This window comes from Mobula birostris, chromosome 11, assembly GCF_030028105.1.
Source record: "Mobula birostris isolate sMobBir1 chromosome 11, sMobBir1.hap1, whole genome shotgun sequence".
Taxonomy (NCBI): domain Eukaryota; kingdom Metazoa; phylum Chordata; class Chondrichthyes; order Myliobatiformes; family Myliobatidae; genus Mobula; species Mobula birostris.
The window spans coordinates 114,501,591-114,516,024 of record NC_092380.1 but is presented as its reverse complement, the minus strand read 5'-3'; the positions used below and the strand labels follow the sequence as shown (position 1 = coordinate 114,516,024).

Sequence of the window (14,434 nt, the reverse complement as noted above, 5' to 3'; positions counted from 1 at the left end):
TGTCAAATAGTGGAGTGGTGTCACAGCAACAACCTGGCACTCAACGTCAGTAAGACAAAAGAGCTGATTGTGGACTTCGGGAAGGGTAAGATGAAGCAACACATACCAATCCTCATGGAGGGATCAGAAGTGGAGAGAGTGAGCAGTTTCAAGTTTCTGGGTGTCAAGATCTCTGAGGATCTAACCTGGTCCCAACGTATCGATGCAGTTATAAAGAAGGCAAGACTGCATCTATATTAGGAGTTTGAAGAGATTTGGTATGTCAACAAATACACTCAAAAACTTGAATAGTTGTACCATGCAGAGCATTCTGACAGGCTGCATCACTGTCTGGTATGGAGGGGCTACTGCACAGGACTGAAAGAAGCTGCAGAAGGTTGTAAATCTAGTCAGCTCCATCTTGGGTACTAAGCCTACAAAGTACCCAGGCCATCTTTAGGGAGCGGTGTCTCAGAAAGACAGCGTCCATTATTAAGGACCTTCAGCACCCAGGGCATGCACTTTTCTCACTGTTACCATCAGGTAGGAGGTACAGAAGCCTGAAGGCTCACACTCAGTGATTCAGGAACAGCTTCTTCCCCTCTGCCATCTGATTCCTAAATGGACATTGAATCTTTGGACACTACCTCACCTTTTTTTAACACAGCATTTCTGTTTTTGTATGTTTTTTAAAATCTATTCAATATAAGTAACTGATTTACTTGTTTATTTATTTTTTCTCTCTGCTAGATTATGTATTGCATTGAACTGCTGCTGCTAAGGTAACAAGTTTCACGTCACATAATAAACCTGATTCTGATTCTGGGGCAAGTAGGAACCTGACATCTCTCTGGTTTGTGGCTGAGATGATGTCCTGGGACAGGCAGTTGTCCAGCAGCCAGGCCTCGGGCAGCTTCTCGGCTGTTGCCTGGGACTTTCAGACACTCACCCAGTGGCCTGTGTCTAGATAGTATTGTTTTGTTGCCATGGTGAAATATTTTATCTGGAATTTTGTGGGTTTTTATTGGATCGAATTCAAGTTTTAAAATGAGCAACATTTTCTATCTTTTCCTGATCAAGTATGTTTATTTCCCTCTGCTCTTTCTAGGCCGTGGCATGGAAACACCAATGCCCTTGAACGGAAAAGCCTATAAAAAGTAATGGATATGGCCCAGCCCCAGCATTGAGCACATCTGCACGAAATACTGTTGCAGGAAAGCAGCATCCATCATCAGGGATCCCACCACCCAGGACATGCTCTCTTCTCATTGCTGCCATCAGGAAGAAGATACAGGAGCATCAGGTCCCACATCACCAGGTACAGGAACAGTTACCACCCCTCAACCTTCAGGCTCTTGAATAACTTCACCTCTGAAGTGATTCCACAAACTATGGACTCACTTTCTAACAACTCATGTTCTCAATCTTTATTACTTATTTATTATTATTATTTTGTTTTTTCTTTGTATTTATTGTGAATGCCCACAAGAAAATGAATCTCAGGGTTGTATATGGTGACATGTATGCACTTTGATAATACATTTACTTTGAACTTTGATGAGAGCTTTGTGTGTATTGTTGGGCTTGACTATAGGAAAGCAATTTTTAACTGGGTTAAATTCACCTTGAGCATTTTTGGGCCCCTTATCTTAGAAATGAAGTGATGTTACTGAAGATAGCTCAAAGGAAGTTCACAGAAAAGGATTCTAAGATTAAACGGCTTGTCATATGAAGAGTGCTTGATGGCCCTGGGCCTGTATTCAATAGAATTCAGAAGAACGAGAGGTGACCTCATCGAGACTTATCAAATGTTGAAAGAGTGATAGAGTGATGTGAAGAGTGACAGACTGGATGTGGAGAGGATGTTTTCTAAAATGGTGGGGTCTAGGACCAGAGGACACAGCCTCAGATTAGAGCGACATCCTTTTAGAACAGAGATAAGGAAGGATTTCTTTAGCTAGTGGTTGGTGAATCTGTGGAATTCTTTGCCACAGACAGCTGTGGAGGCCTATCCTTTATGTATATTAAAGGGAGAGGTAGATAGATTCTTGAAGGGGTACGCCCGGGGGGGGGGGGAGCAGGAGACTGGGGCTGAGAGGATAATTGGATCAGCCATGATGAAGTGGCGGAGAAGACTCGATGGGCCAAATGGCCTATTTCTGCTCCTGTATCTTATGAATTGCACAAATCAATGACAAGGTGTTATAATCACAGGAGAAGGTTCTGGATTGGTCCCAATGTTGACTGAGGCAGGATCAGCTCTCCCTTCACAAGGAATGAGGGTGTTGGTGATCACGCTCTAGGACAACCAACAGCTTCAGGCTCATTTTCACCAACAGCAGGTTGAGCTGAATACACTCAGTAGCCAAAAGAAAATCACAAGGGATCAGCAGTTTCAGAGATACTCAAACCACCCCATCTGGCACCAACGTGGTCCAATTCACTTATATCACATTACTTTCCTATTCTGATGCTTGGTCTGAACAACAACTGAACCTCTTGACCATGTCTGCATGCTTTCATGCACTGAGTTGCTGCCACATGACTGGCTGATTAGGTACTTGCATTAACGAGCAGGTGTACCTAATAAAGTGGCCACTGCGTGTAAACTGAAACTTTCCCTGATGAGAATTGATCCCAAGTTCTCCGGATCACCAGATGGAGAAATGTGGAGATCAGTGGGAACCAATTGTAAAAGACAAAGGAAGTTTTGCTGCAGGAAAATTGGACATCATGTTGCCCCTGTACATGATGGGCTATTGTGTGCAGTTCTGTTTGTGCATGATAGGAAGATCCGATAAGGTGGATGATCTCTGTCTTTTCTCCAGGAGAATCAAAAACTAAACAGCACAGGTGAGAGGTGACAGACAAGAAGCTGCAGGAATTAAACTCTAGCTAAAGGATCTCTGTTCTAAATGGATTTCTATCTAGTCTGTGCCCCCCCCCCCCAGGAAACATCCTCTTCACATCCACTCTGTCTGGGCTTTTCTAGGTGTATGGATTGGAAAGGTTTAGAGGGATATGGGCCAAATGCAGGGACTAGCTCGGAAATGTACCTTTGTCATCAGGCAAGAGTTGGGCTGAAGGAAGTTTCAATGCTGTATTGCTCCATGAATCTAATATCAGAGACACAGAGTATGAACTAGAGATGGGATGAGGCCTCTGGAACCTGATTGATGACTCTGCACTGCCACTCCCCTATCCTGTTTAATTTCCATCTCCCCAAATTTACAGCATCAAAAAATATCACAATCTCAGGCTTGAGCAGTACCAGAGACAAGAATTCACCCTCTGGGGGAGGGTTCCAAAGTTCAAAACGACTAGAATATAAAAGCAAAGATGTGATGCTGAGGCTTTATAAAGCATTGGTCAGACCGCATTTAGATTAGCGTGAGCAGTTTTCGGCCCCTCTAAGAGAGGATGTGCTGACATTGGAGAGGTTCCAGAGGAGGTTCACAAAAATGATTCCAGGATTGAAAGGGTTAATGTATGAAGAGTCTTTGATTGGCTCTGGGCCTGAATGCACTGGAGTTTAGAAAGAATGAAGGGGAATCTCATTGAAACCTATCACATACTGAAAGGCTTAGAGAGAGTGGATGTGGATGTTTCCGAGGGAGGCACAGCCTCAGAATTGAGGGACGTCCATTTAGAACAGAGATGAGGAGGAACTTCTTTAGCCAGGTGGCTGTTAAAAGCAAATCATCCGGTATACTTAAAGCAGACGTTCTTGATTAATCAAGGAATCTAAGGTTACAAGAAGTCTGGAGAATGGGGTTGAGAGGGATAATAAATCAGCCATGATGGAACGGTGGAACAGACTGAATGGGCCAAATGGCTGAACTCTGATCCTATCTATTACACTTTTATGGTATTCTACAGCAACAATCTGCAGGAGGAACTCAGCATCTGGGGGGGGGGTGGAATTCCTTCTATATAATAAATCTTTCTACATCTGAGAAGTCCTTCTACATAATGGCAACTTACCCATGTTAACATCGTGTTGCCCATTGGTTTATAAAACATCAGGGCTTTGAGTCAAGGTGAGAGGGGTGCAGTGAACCTTCTTAAGTCAAATATGGTCAAAGATCTTTTGATTTTTTTGTAATTTTTTTTCTTCTTATCATTCACCCATACACTGGGGTTGTTGTGGATAGTGTGGAGGGCTGTCAGAGGTTACAGTGGGACATTGACAGGATGCAAAACCGGGCTGAGAAGTGGCAGATGGAGTTCAACCCAGATAAGTGTGAAGTGGTTCATTTTGGTAGGTCAAATATGATGGCAGAATATAGTATTAATGGTAAGACTCTTGGCAGTGTGGAGGATCAGAGGGATCTTGGGGTCCGAGCCAATAGGACACTCAAAGCAGCTGTGCAGTTTGACTCTGTACAGTGTATTGGCCTTCTTCAACCATGTGATTGTTTTTAAGAGCCAAGAGGTAATGTTGCAGCTATATAGGACCCTGGTCAGACCCCACTTTACTGTGCTCAGTTCTGGTCACCTCACCACAGGAAGGATGTGGAAACCATAGAAAGGGTGCTGAGGAGATTTACAAGGATGTTGCCTGGATTGGGGAGCATGCCTTATGAGAATAGGTTGAGTGAACTCGGCCTTTTCTCCTTGGAGCAACGGAGGATGAGAGGTGACCTGACAGAGGTGTATAAGATGATGAGAGGCATTGCTCATTTGGATAGTCAGAGGCTTTTTCCCAGGGCTGAAATGGTTAACATGAGAGGGCACAGTTTTAAGGTGCTTGGAAGTAGGTACAGTGGAGATGTCAGGGGTAAGTTTTTTTTTTACGCAGAGAGTGGTGAGTGCGTGGAATGGGCTGCTGGCGACGGTGGTGGAGGCGGATACGATAGGGTCTTTTAAGAGACTCCTGGATAGGTACATGGAGCTTAGAAACATAGAGAGCGATGGATAACCCTAGGTAATTTCTAAAGTAAGTACATGTTCGGCACAGCTTCGTGGCCCGAAGGGCCTGTATTGTGCTGTAGGTTTTCTATGTTTCTGTGTTTCAATACACATGAATACAGCCAAGTGAATCAGCATTCCTCTGGGGCCAAGGAAGATGTGAGAGACAAGATTTTTTTAACACACAGAGTGGCGGGTGCCTGGAATGCACTTCCGTGGGTGATGGTAGAGGAAGAAACATCAGGGACTTTTAGATAGGCACATGAAAATGAGGAAAGTAAAAGGATATGGATATTGCGTAGGCAGAAGGGATTAGTTGGCTGATTGGTTACTAATTTAATTGGTTCGGCACAACACTGGGGGCTGACAGGCCTGTTCCTGTGCTATACTGTTCTAAGATCTGCGTTCGAAAGTTGAACTGCGATTATGCAAACAACACTTCGAAAACCCAACCGGAGAGAAGTTGCAACAATGATGAGGGTCTTTGATGGATGCTGTATTCTACGGCAGCAGTAGGTGAATGGGTCCTTAAGGATGTCATAACCAAGGGGTGGGGGGTGGTAGTGTGATAAGCTCCCTCTGCCTATTAAATGCTCTCAATGCAATGCATCTCAAACAGCCTCTGACATCCAAGTGCAACCCCTGGCCCCTCACATGTGGCTTAGCTACTAAGCCTGGTTGGAATCATATCTACCGACAGGAGAACGGGAAAAGGCAGGTAGTGGGTCCTTAAAACCAGTCATTTCAGGCAGATAGGGCTCATCAGCCATGGCTGACAGCTCATCTAGGAGAAGGAAAACTCAGATCTCAAACCGCCGCTGCCTTGCAGCTAAACCCACTCATGGGGAAGGCTTCATGAATAAGCCCTAAGGAGAAATTCAGAGCCAACATTTGGCTCATGTGATGAGAGACAAGGCATTGTAGTTCCTGCTAATGGTGACTGAGGTAAGGTTGAGAATAGTCTGGGCTGAGACAGGTAGCAAGGGAAGGCGAGGTAATAACGGAAAGCTGAGATCTCCATTAATGGGAGTGAAATTACTGAAGAAATTTCAAAGGGATGTGGAATTTTGGAAAGGAAAGAGCAGATTAGGGATAGTCAGTGTGGCTTTGAGTGGGGGAAACATTATCTCAGTTATTTAATGGAGTTTTTTTAAGAAGGTAACTGAGAAGATTGAAGAAGGCGATAACTATCCACATGAGATCCTGCAGACGCTGATGTATCGATCACAAAGAAAATCAACATTTTTATAAACAGTCTCCGTTCTAGGAACAGATTCTACCCCTCAACCATCAGATTTCTGAAAGGTCCATGAACACTACCTCATTATTCTTTTCCGGGCACGATTTATTTATTGTAATAAATACTGTAAGGCATTTACAAAGATCCCACGTGCTAGGCTGCTCCAGAAGGCTAAGGCACTAAGGAATGAGATGTTCAGTAGGATCTTGGGCTTCAAGTCTACAGTTCCCTGAAAGTCACAATACAAATGGCTATGCTGGTGAAAAAGGCATTCACAGCTCAGGCTGTCAAATACGAATTGTAAGATTCAGTTGCACCTTTACAAAAGAATGTTTAGATTGTGCTTGGAGAAATGTGTGCAGTCTGGTCAGCACACTAATGACAGGATGTGGTGATGCTGCAGAGAAAGCAGAGGAGATTCACGACACTGGATTGGAGGACATTAGCTATGGGGAGAGATTGGACAAGTTGGGAAGGGGGTGAGCAGAGACTTCAAAAGTTCCTCATCTGTCAACCCTTCCATTTCTGGGATCATTTTCATGGACCTCCTCTAGACTCTCCAAAGCCAGCATATCTTTTCTTCGATAAGGGTCCCAAAATGCTCACAATACTCAAAGTGCAGTCTGACCAATGCCTTATAAAGCCTCAGCATTATATCCTTGCTTTTATATTCTTGTCCTCTCAAATTGAATGCTAACATTGTCTTCCTCACCACCAACTCCCAAGTCCCTTTGCACCTCGGATTTTTAGAGTCTTCTCCCCACTTAGAAAATAGTTTGTACCTTTATTCCATCTACCAAAGTGCATGACCATACACTTGCCGACACTCTATTCCATCTGTCACTTCTTTGCCCATTCTCCTCATCTGCCCAAGTATTTGTGAGATGCATAGTTAGGGTAGATAGTCAGAGACTCTACCTCATGGCAGTGGTATCAGAAATAAGAAGGTTCAGATTTAAGGTGAGAGGAAGTATGTAGTTTAAAGGGGATCTGAGGGGTAAGTTTTTTTTTAACACAGAGAGTGGGTGATACCAGGAACTCACTGCCAGAGAGGATGGTGACACCAGGAGCTCATTGCCAGAGTGGATGGTAATACCAGGAGCTTGCTCCCAGAGAATGGATGATATCAGGAGCTCATTGCCAGAGGGAATAGTGGAATTAGATACAGTCACTACTTTGACAGCAAAGTATGGAAGGATACAGGACTAATTGGGCAGTGCAGAAGCGTAGTAGTTAGCATAATGCTTTACAGTACCAGCAATTAGGGTTCAATTTCCACCACTGTTTCTAAGCAGTTTTAATGTTCTCCCCTGACAGTGTGGGTTTCCTCTACGTAATCTGGTTTCCTCCCACAGGAAGGGGTTAGGGTTAGTGAGTTGTGGGTCATGAAGTGTGACGACACTCGCAGGCTGCCCCCAACACATCCTCGGACTGTGTTGGTCGTTGACACAAAATGACGCATTTCACTGTCGCTGTACACAAGGCAAATAAAGTGAATCTTTATCTTTTTCTTTAATGTGGCAAGGGAAAAATTGCTCAGCCAAAGGATCCATATCTGTGCTGTTAAACTCCACCAGGCCATTCAGCCCCTTTAACATGCTTGCCCTCTTCTAGTTGATTAGAGTCTCAGTATCACGTACACATCTTTTCCTTCAATCTACCCTGGGAGTTCCAAACTTCAACACCGTCCACAGACACTTGTTTCAACTCTCAGTTTGACAGGTTCACCGGGAAGGTTGTTGATCTGAAACATGAATTCTGGTTCTCTCATTCTCTCACCACAGCAGCTGCCAAGTCTGCTGAGAATTCTCTGTTTCACTTGAATGGTCGAGCATAGGGAGTGTAATGGTACAGAGCAACCTCCACGTCACGCACATCTGCTCTCACTTCATCCTCCCGCCACCCCACTAGGAATAGGGTTCCCCTGATCCTCACCTACCACCCCACCAGCCTCCGGATCCAACATATTATTCTCCGTAACTTCCACCACCTCCAACGGGATTCCACCACTAAGCACAGCTTTCCCTTCCCCCCTCTCTCTGCATTCCGCAGGGATCGTTCCCTACACAACTCCCTTGTCCATTCGTCCCCCCCATCCCCCACCACTGATCTCCTGCCTGGCACTTATCCGTGTAAGCCGAACAAGTGCTACACATGTCCTTACACTTCCTCCCTTACCACCATTCAGGGCCCCAAACAGTCCTTCCAGGTGAGGCAACACTTCACTTGTGAGTCGACTGGGGTGATATACTGCGTCCGGTGCTCCCGATGTGGCCTTTTATATATTGGCGAGACCCGACGCAGACTGGGAGACCGCTTTGCTGAACACCTACACTCTGTCCACCAGAGAAAGCAGGATCTCCCAGTGGTCACACATTTTAATGCCACGTCCCATTCCCATTCTGACATGTCTATCCACGGCCTTCTCTACTGTAAAGATAAAGCCACACTCAGGTTGGAGGAACAACACCTTATATTCCGTCTGGGTAGCCTCCAACCTGATGGCATGAACATTGACTTCTCTAACTTCCGCTAATGCCCCACCTCCCCCTCATACCCCATCTGTTATTTATTTATATACGCACATTCTTTCTCTCACTCTCCTTTTTCTCCCTCTGTCCTTCTCACTATACCCCTTGCCCATCCTCTGGGCTTTTTCCCACCCTCCACCCTTTTCTTTCTCCCTTGGCCTCCTGTCCCATGATCCTCTCATATTCCTTTTGTCAATCACCTGTCCAGCTCTTGGCTCCATCCCTCCCCCTCCTGTCTTCTCCTATCATTTTGGATCTCCCCCTCCCCCTCCCACTTTCAAATCTCTTACTAGATCTTCTTTCAGTTAGTCCTGACAAAGGGTCTCGGCCCGAAATGTCGACTGTACCTCTTCCTAGAGATGCTGCCTGGCCTGCTGCGTTCACCAGCAACTTTGATGTGTGTTGCTTGAATTTCCAGCATCTGCAAACTTCCTCATGTTTGAGTATTGAATTGAATTGACTTTATCACTTACATCCTTCATATACAAGAGGAGTACAAGTGCATAGTCATTTAAGAGTGGTCTCACAGGTAGACAAGGTGGTGAAATCCTGTTTATCACACAGGCCTTAATCAGTCAGGGTACTTGAGAACAGGCCCTTCCAGCACTTCATGCCACAACACCCAGCAACCCCCGGTTTAACCCTAGTCTAATCACGGGGCATTTTACAACGACCAGGTAACCTACCCAGTATGTGTTTGGATTGTGGGAGGAAACCGGAGCAGTCCATGCTCTCCTCAGGGACCACATCTTATGAGGATGGGTTGAGTGAGCTCAGGCATTTCTCTTTGGAGCGAAGGTGGATGAGAGGTGACTTGATAGAAGTGCACAGGATGATAAAAGGCATAGATACAGTGGTCAGCCAAAGAGTCTTTACCAGGGTGGAAATGACTAATAAGAGGGGGCATAATTTTAAGATGATTTGAGGAAAGTAGAGGGAGGGATGACTGAGGTACATCTTGTACACAGAGAATGCTGGGTGTGTGGAACACCCTGCCAAAAGTGGTGGCTCAAAGTTCAAAATACATTTATTTTCAAAGCACATATATATCACCATATACAACCCTGAGATTTGCCTTCTTGTAGGCATACTCGGTAAATCCAAGAAACACGATAATATCCATGAAAGACTGCACCTGACAGAACGGACAAACAACCAATGTGCAAAAGACAACAAATTGTGCAAATACAAAAGAAAGTAAATAAATAAGCAATAAATACTGAGAACATGAGATGCAAAGTACCTGAAAGTGAGTCCATAGGTTGTGGGAACAGTTCAGCAATGGAGCAAGTGAAGTTGAGTGAAGTTCTCCCCTTTGCTTCAAGATCCCGATGGTTGAGGGGTTGTAACTGTCCCTGAACCTGGAGGTGGGAGTCTTGAAGCTCCTGTACCTTCTAAAGAGATCTTAAAGACTCTTAGATAGGCACATGGATGTAAGAAAAATGGAGGTCTGTGCAGGAAGGATGTGTTAGATTGATCTAACACTTACGGAGGTGGAAAGGTTGGCACAACATCATGGAGTGTTCTGTGTTTTATACACTGAGGTAGAACAAGGTAAAACAATAACAGATTAAACTGTTAAAGTTACAGAGAAAATACAGTACAGCAACAATAAGGTGCAAGGCCAAAATGAGGTAGATTGTGAGGCCAAGGATCTATCTTATCATACTAGTCATAGTCATAGTCACACTTTATTGATCTCGAGGGAAATTGGGTTTCATTACAGTTGCACCAACCAAGAATAGAGTATAAATATAGCAATATAAAACCATAAATAATTAAATAATAATATGTAAATTATACCAGAATACAATAGCATCATTTAAGAAGTACTTTGATAGGTACATGGAGAGTGGGCGTTTGGAGGGATATGGGCTGAACGAGGGAAATTGGGTCTTGCCTCTGGTCTACCATGTTGTAAGCTAACATGGAAGGAGTAGCTTGTGGGACAAATAATTGGGGTCATCAAACAGATAACGTTGTCTGGTGATCACATTGGTCACCATGTTCGACACGGACTGGTTGGGCGAAAGAGCCTGTACTCCTCAGGGACACCTAGCGATAGGACCAAAGGGCAAAGTTCAAAGTTCAAATTTATTATCAAACTGTGCGTACCATATACAACCTCGAGATTCATCTTCTTGCAGGCATCAACAAGACAAAGAAATACAATAGAATCCACAAAAAACCACGTGCAATGAAGACCAACAAACATCCACCATGCAAAATTAGACAAATCTTGCAAATAGTTCAAAAATGGTTCCTAAGGTTCTCGTAGCCGGGGGTGGTAGTGGGGATAAGCTCCCACTACCTATAAAGTGCTGCAAATGGACTGTGACTCTAACAGCCTTCGACAACCACGTCCAACTCTTGGCCTTCATGTGTGGCTTAGCTACAAGGCCTGGCAGAACTGTTTTTACTGGTCAAGTCATTGGGGGTATTTAAGGCAGAGATAGATAGGCTCTTGATTAGCCAGGGCATCAAAGGGTATGGGGAGAAGGCAGGGGAGTGGAGGTGACTGGAAGAATTGGATCAGCCCATGATTGAATGGCGAAGCAGACTTGATGGGTCGAATGGCCTACTTCTGCTCCTATATCTTATGGTCTTATGGGCAAGAGAAGGCGCAAAGGTGGACCACTGGCATCTCAAAACCAGTTGCTTCTGGCAGGTGGATGGCAGCCTGCCTAGGAGAGGGAAAACTCTGATGTTAAACCTCCGTTGCCTTGCGGCCATACCCACCCACGGGAAATGCCTCGGGAGTAAACCCTGAGGAAGAAATCCAGGGCCGGGGTCCCTAAGGCAGTTCGATGTTGTTTACAACTTCACTCGGGCAGCCTCTGCGACGACACTGGTGCCAAGCTGTATCAGCACTTGCCCTTCCCTTGGACATCAGTGACGTGGAGAGGGGAAGCTGCTGCACGGGCAACAGCCGGTTCCTCAAATCTTCCCGGAGATTCCTACAGTCCACCAAAGGTGCAAACCCATGATCCCCTGGGATCGACGGCTGCCTATTACTACTTACTAGTTCAAAAAATGTAAGCAAATAACAGACAGAACATGAGCTAGAATCCCTGAAGGTGAGTCCACAGCCACAGGGTCAGTTCAGTGCTGAGGCAGATGAAGCTGGTCCAGGAGCCCAACGGCTGCAGGCCCTCAACCATCAGCCTCCTGAACCAGAGGGGATAACCTCGCTCACTCAACCTCACTCGCCCCATCACTGAACTGTTCCCACAACCTACGAACTCACTTTCTAGGACCCTTCATCTCATGTTCTCGATATTTATTGCTTATTTATATAGAATAATTATTATTATTCTTCTTTCTTTTCGTATTTGCCGAGTTTGTTGTCTTTTGCAAGCTGGTGGTTTATCTGTCCTGTTGAGTGAAGCCTTTCATTGATTCAATTGTGTTTATTTGTATTTACTCTCTATGCTTGCAAGAAAATGAATTTCAGGGTTGCATATGGTGACATATATGTACTTTGTGTTGGCGCGTGGCCAAGTGTTTAAGGCGTCGGTCTAGTGACCTGAAGGTCACTAGTTCAAGCCTCAGCTGAGGCAGCATGTGTGTCCTTGAGCAAGGCACTTAACCACACATTGCTCTGCGACGACACCAGTGCCAAGCTGTATGGGTCCTAATCCCTTGGACAACGTCAGTGTCGTGGAGAGGGGAGACTTGCAGCATGGGCAACTGCTGGTCTTCCATACAACCTTGCCCAGGCCTGCGCCCTGGAAACCTTCCAAGGCGCAAATCCATGGTCTCATGAGAGTAACAGATGCCTATTAAATTAATATGTACTTTGATAAAAAACTTACTTTGAACTTTGAAATGGACCTCCTGCCTGATGAAAGTCGTGTGAAGAGAGGGAGTCAGGCAGACGGGACTGGCTCAGATGGAAGCTCAGGCAGCATGTCCACCTACCTGCTCTGTTTGACCTGCACCTGCTGCTGTGGCCTTTCTTTGGCCTTCAGTCCTGGGACGCCCAACAGTGGCAGCCAACAGCCTGGCCTCTGCCACTGCTGCCCTGTGCTGTGCTGCAGAGACATCCTGCTGGGCAGCCGCTAGCTCCTGTGACAGTGTGGCCACCTGCTCTTCCACGGCACGCATCCTCCGGGTGCAGTCGAGGAGTGACTCCACAGCCTGTTCCCTCAGCCCATCCGCCTCAGCCAGGCAGCGTGTGGCCCTCGCTCCTTCTGCTTCGGCCTTCTCTAAGGCAGCAGCTGCCACTCGCTCTCGTTCCTCCAGCTTCCTCGCCACCTCGCTGGCCTGCGCTCTCGCCTCAGCTGCCTCCAAGGCCTCTGCCATCTCCCTCTTGACCTTGCCACTCTCCGCGTCAGCCTCACCACTCGGACATCGAACCTGTAGCTCCAGAGGGCACGACTGTTCTTCCCTCTCGGCCAGCTTCTCCCCCAACTCTGATGGACGTCCACTCACTTGAAGGGCAGTGACCCCAACCTCTTGCCCAGGTGAATCCATATCCGCCCAGGCCTCTTTGAGCCTCCTGCCTGCAAGGGGTCTATCCTTGGCAGCCTTTGCCTCGAGCCGGGCTTCCTCCGCCCTCTGTTCAGCCTCGGCTGCATGCTCTTCAGCCTCTTCCCTGAGCACCTTCTCAAGTTCCAGCTCCCGCAATCTGATTGAGGGAACAACACTTTTAACAGGAGGCTGCATACACGGAACCAAAGAGCCTGCGCATTGCAGTTTCATAAAATGGTACATCATTGAAACTGGTACTCCGCCCCAACTCCTCCCTGCCGACCAAAATGACCATCTAAGCTAGGCCCACTCTCCTGCATTTGACCAATGTCTTGTACGAGAAGCGTTTGATGGCCCTGGACCTGTACTTGCTGGAGTTTAGATGAATGGGGGGGAATCTCATTGAAACCTATCAAATATTGAAAGGTCTAGATAGGGTGGAGGTGGAGAGGATATTTCCTACAATGGGGGAGTCTAGGACTCATTCTAGCCTCAGAATAGAGGGACGTCCATTTAGAATAGAGATGAGGAATTTCTTTAGCCAGAGGGTGGTGAATCTGTGGAATTCATTCCCATGGCAGTCTGTGGAGGCCCAAGTCATTGTGTATGTTTAAAGTAAAGGTTCTTGATTAGTCAGGGCATCAAAGGAAATGGGGATAAAGCAGAAGAATGGGGTTGAAATGAATAATAAATCAGCTGTGATGGAATGGCAGAGCAGACTCGATGGGCCAAATGGCCTAATTCTTCTCCTATGTTTTATGGCATTGTTTCTAAATCTTTCCTAAACATGTACCTGGCAAGATATTTGAACATCTACCAACTCCTCTGCAGCTCATCCCATATTAACACACACAAAATGCTGGAGGAACTCAGCAGGTCAGGCAGCATCTGTGGAGAGGAATAAACAGTCGACATTTTGGGCCAAGACCCTTCATCGGGTGTTCCATATACCTACCACCTCTGTGTGAAAACCTTACTCTCAAATGTGCTTTAGACCTTTCTAACTGGTTACATCACCATCTGGTGCGGAGGGGCCACTGCACAGGATCAGAAAAAGCTGCAGAAAGTTGTAAACTCAGTCAGCTCCACCGTTGGACACCAGCCTCCCCAGAATTGAAGATTCCTTCAGAAGGTGATGCCTTAAAAAGTTGGCATCCATCATTAAGGACCCCCGTCACTCAGGACATGCCCCCTTCTCATTGCTACCATCAGGGACCTGAAGACACACACTCAACGATTCAGGAGCAGTTTTTGCCCCTCCGCCATCAGATTTCTGAATGGACAACGAACCCATGAACAC

The 14,434-nt window shown here is 46.0% G+C and overlaps 1 protein-coding gene across 1 annotated transcript in view; it reads right to left on the bottom strand.

The window, feature by feature from the left end:
- The window catches only part of mrvi1 (murine retrovirus integration site 1 homolog), a 272,971-nt gene that overhangs the window by 224,077 nt on the left and 34,460 nt on the right, over positions 1-14,434 (bottom strand). The window contains exon 9 of the mRNA XM_072271388.1: positions 12,583-13,323. Coding sequence (XP_072127489.1) covers positions 12,583-13,323 — 741 coding nt within the window. The remainder of the gene's footprint in view (positions 1-12,582; positions 13,324-14,434) is intronic.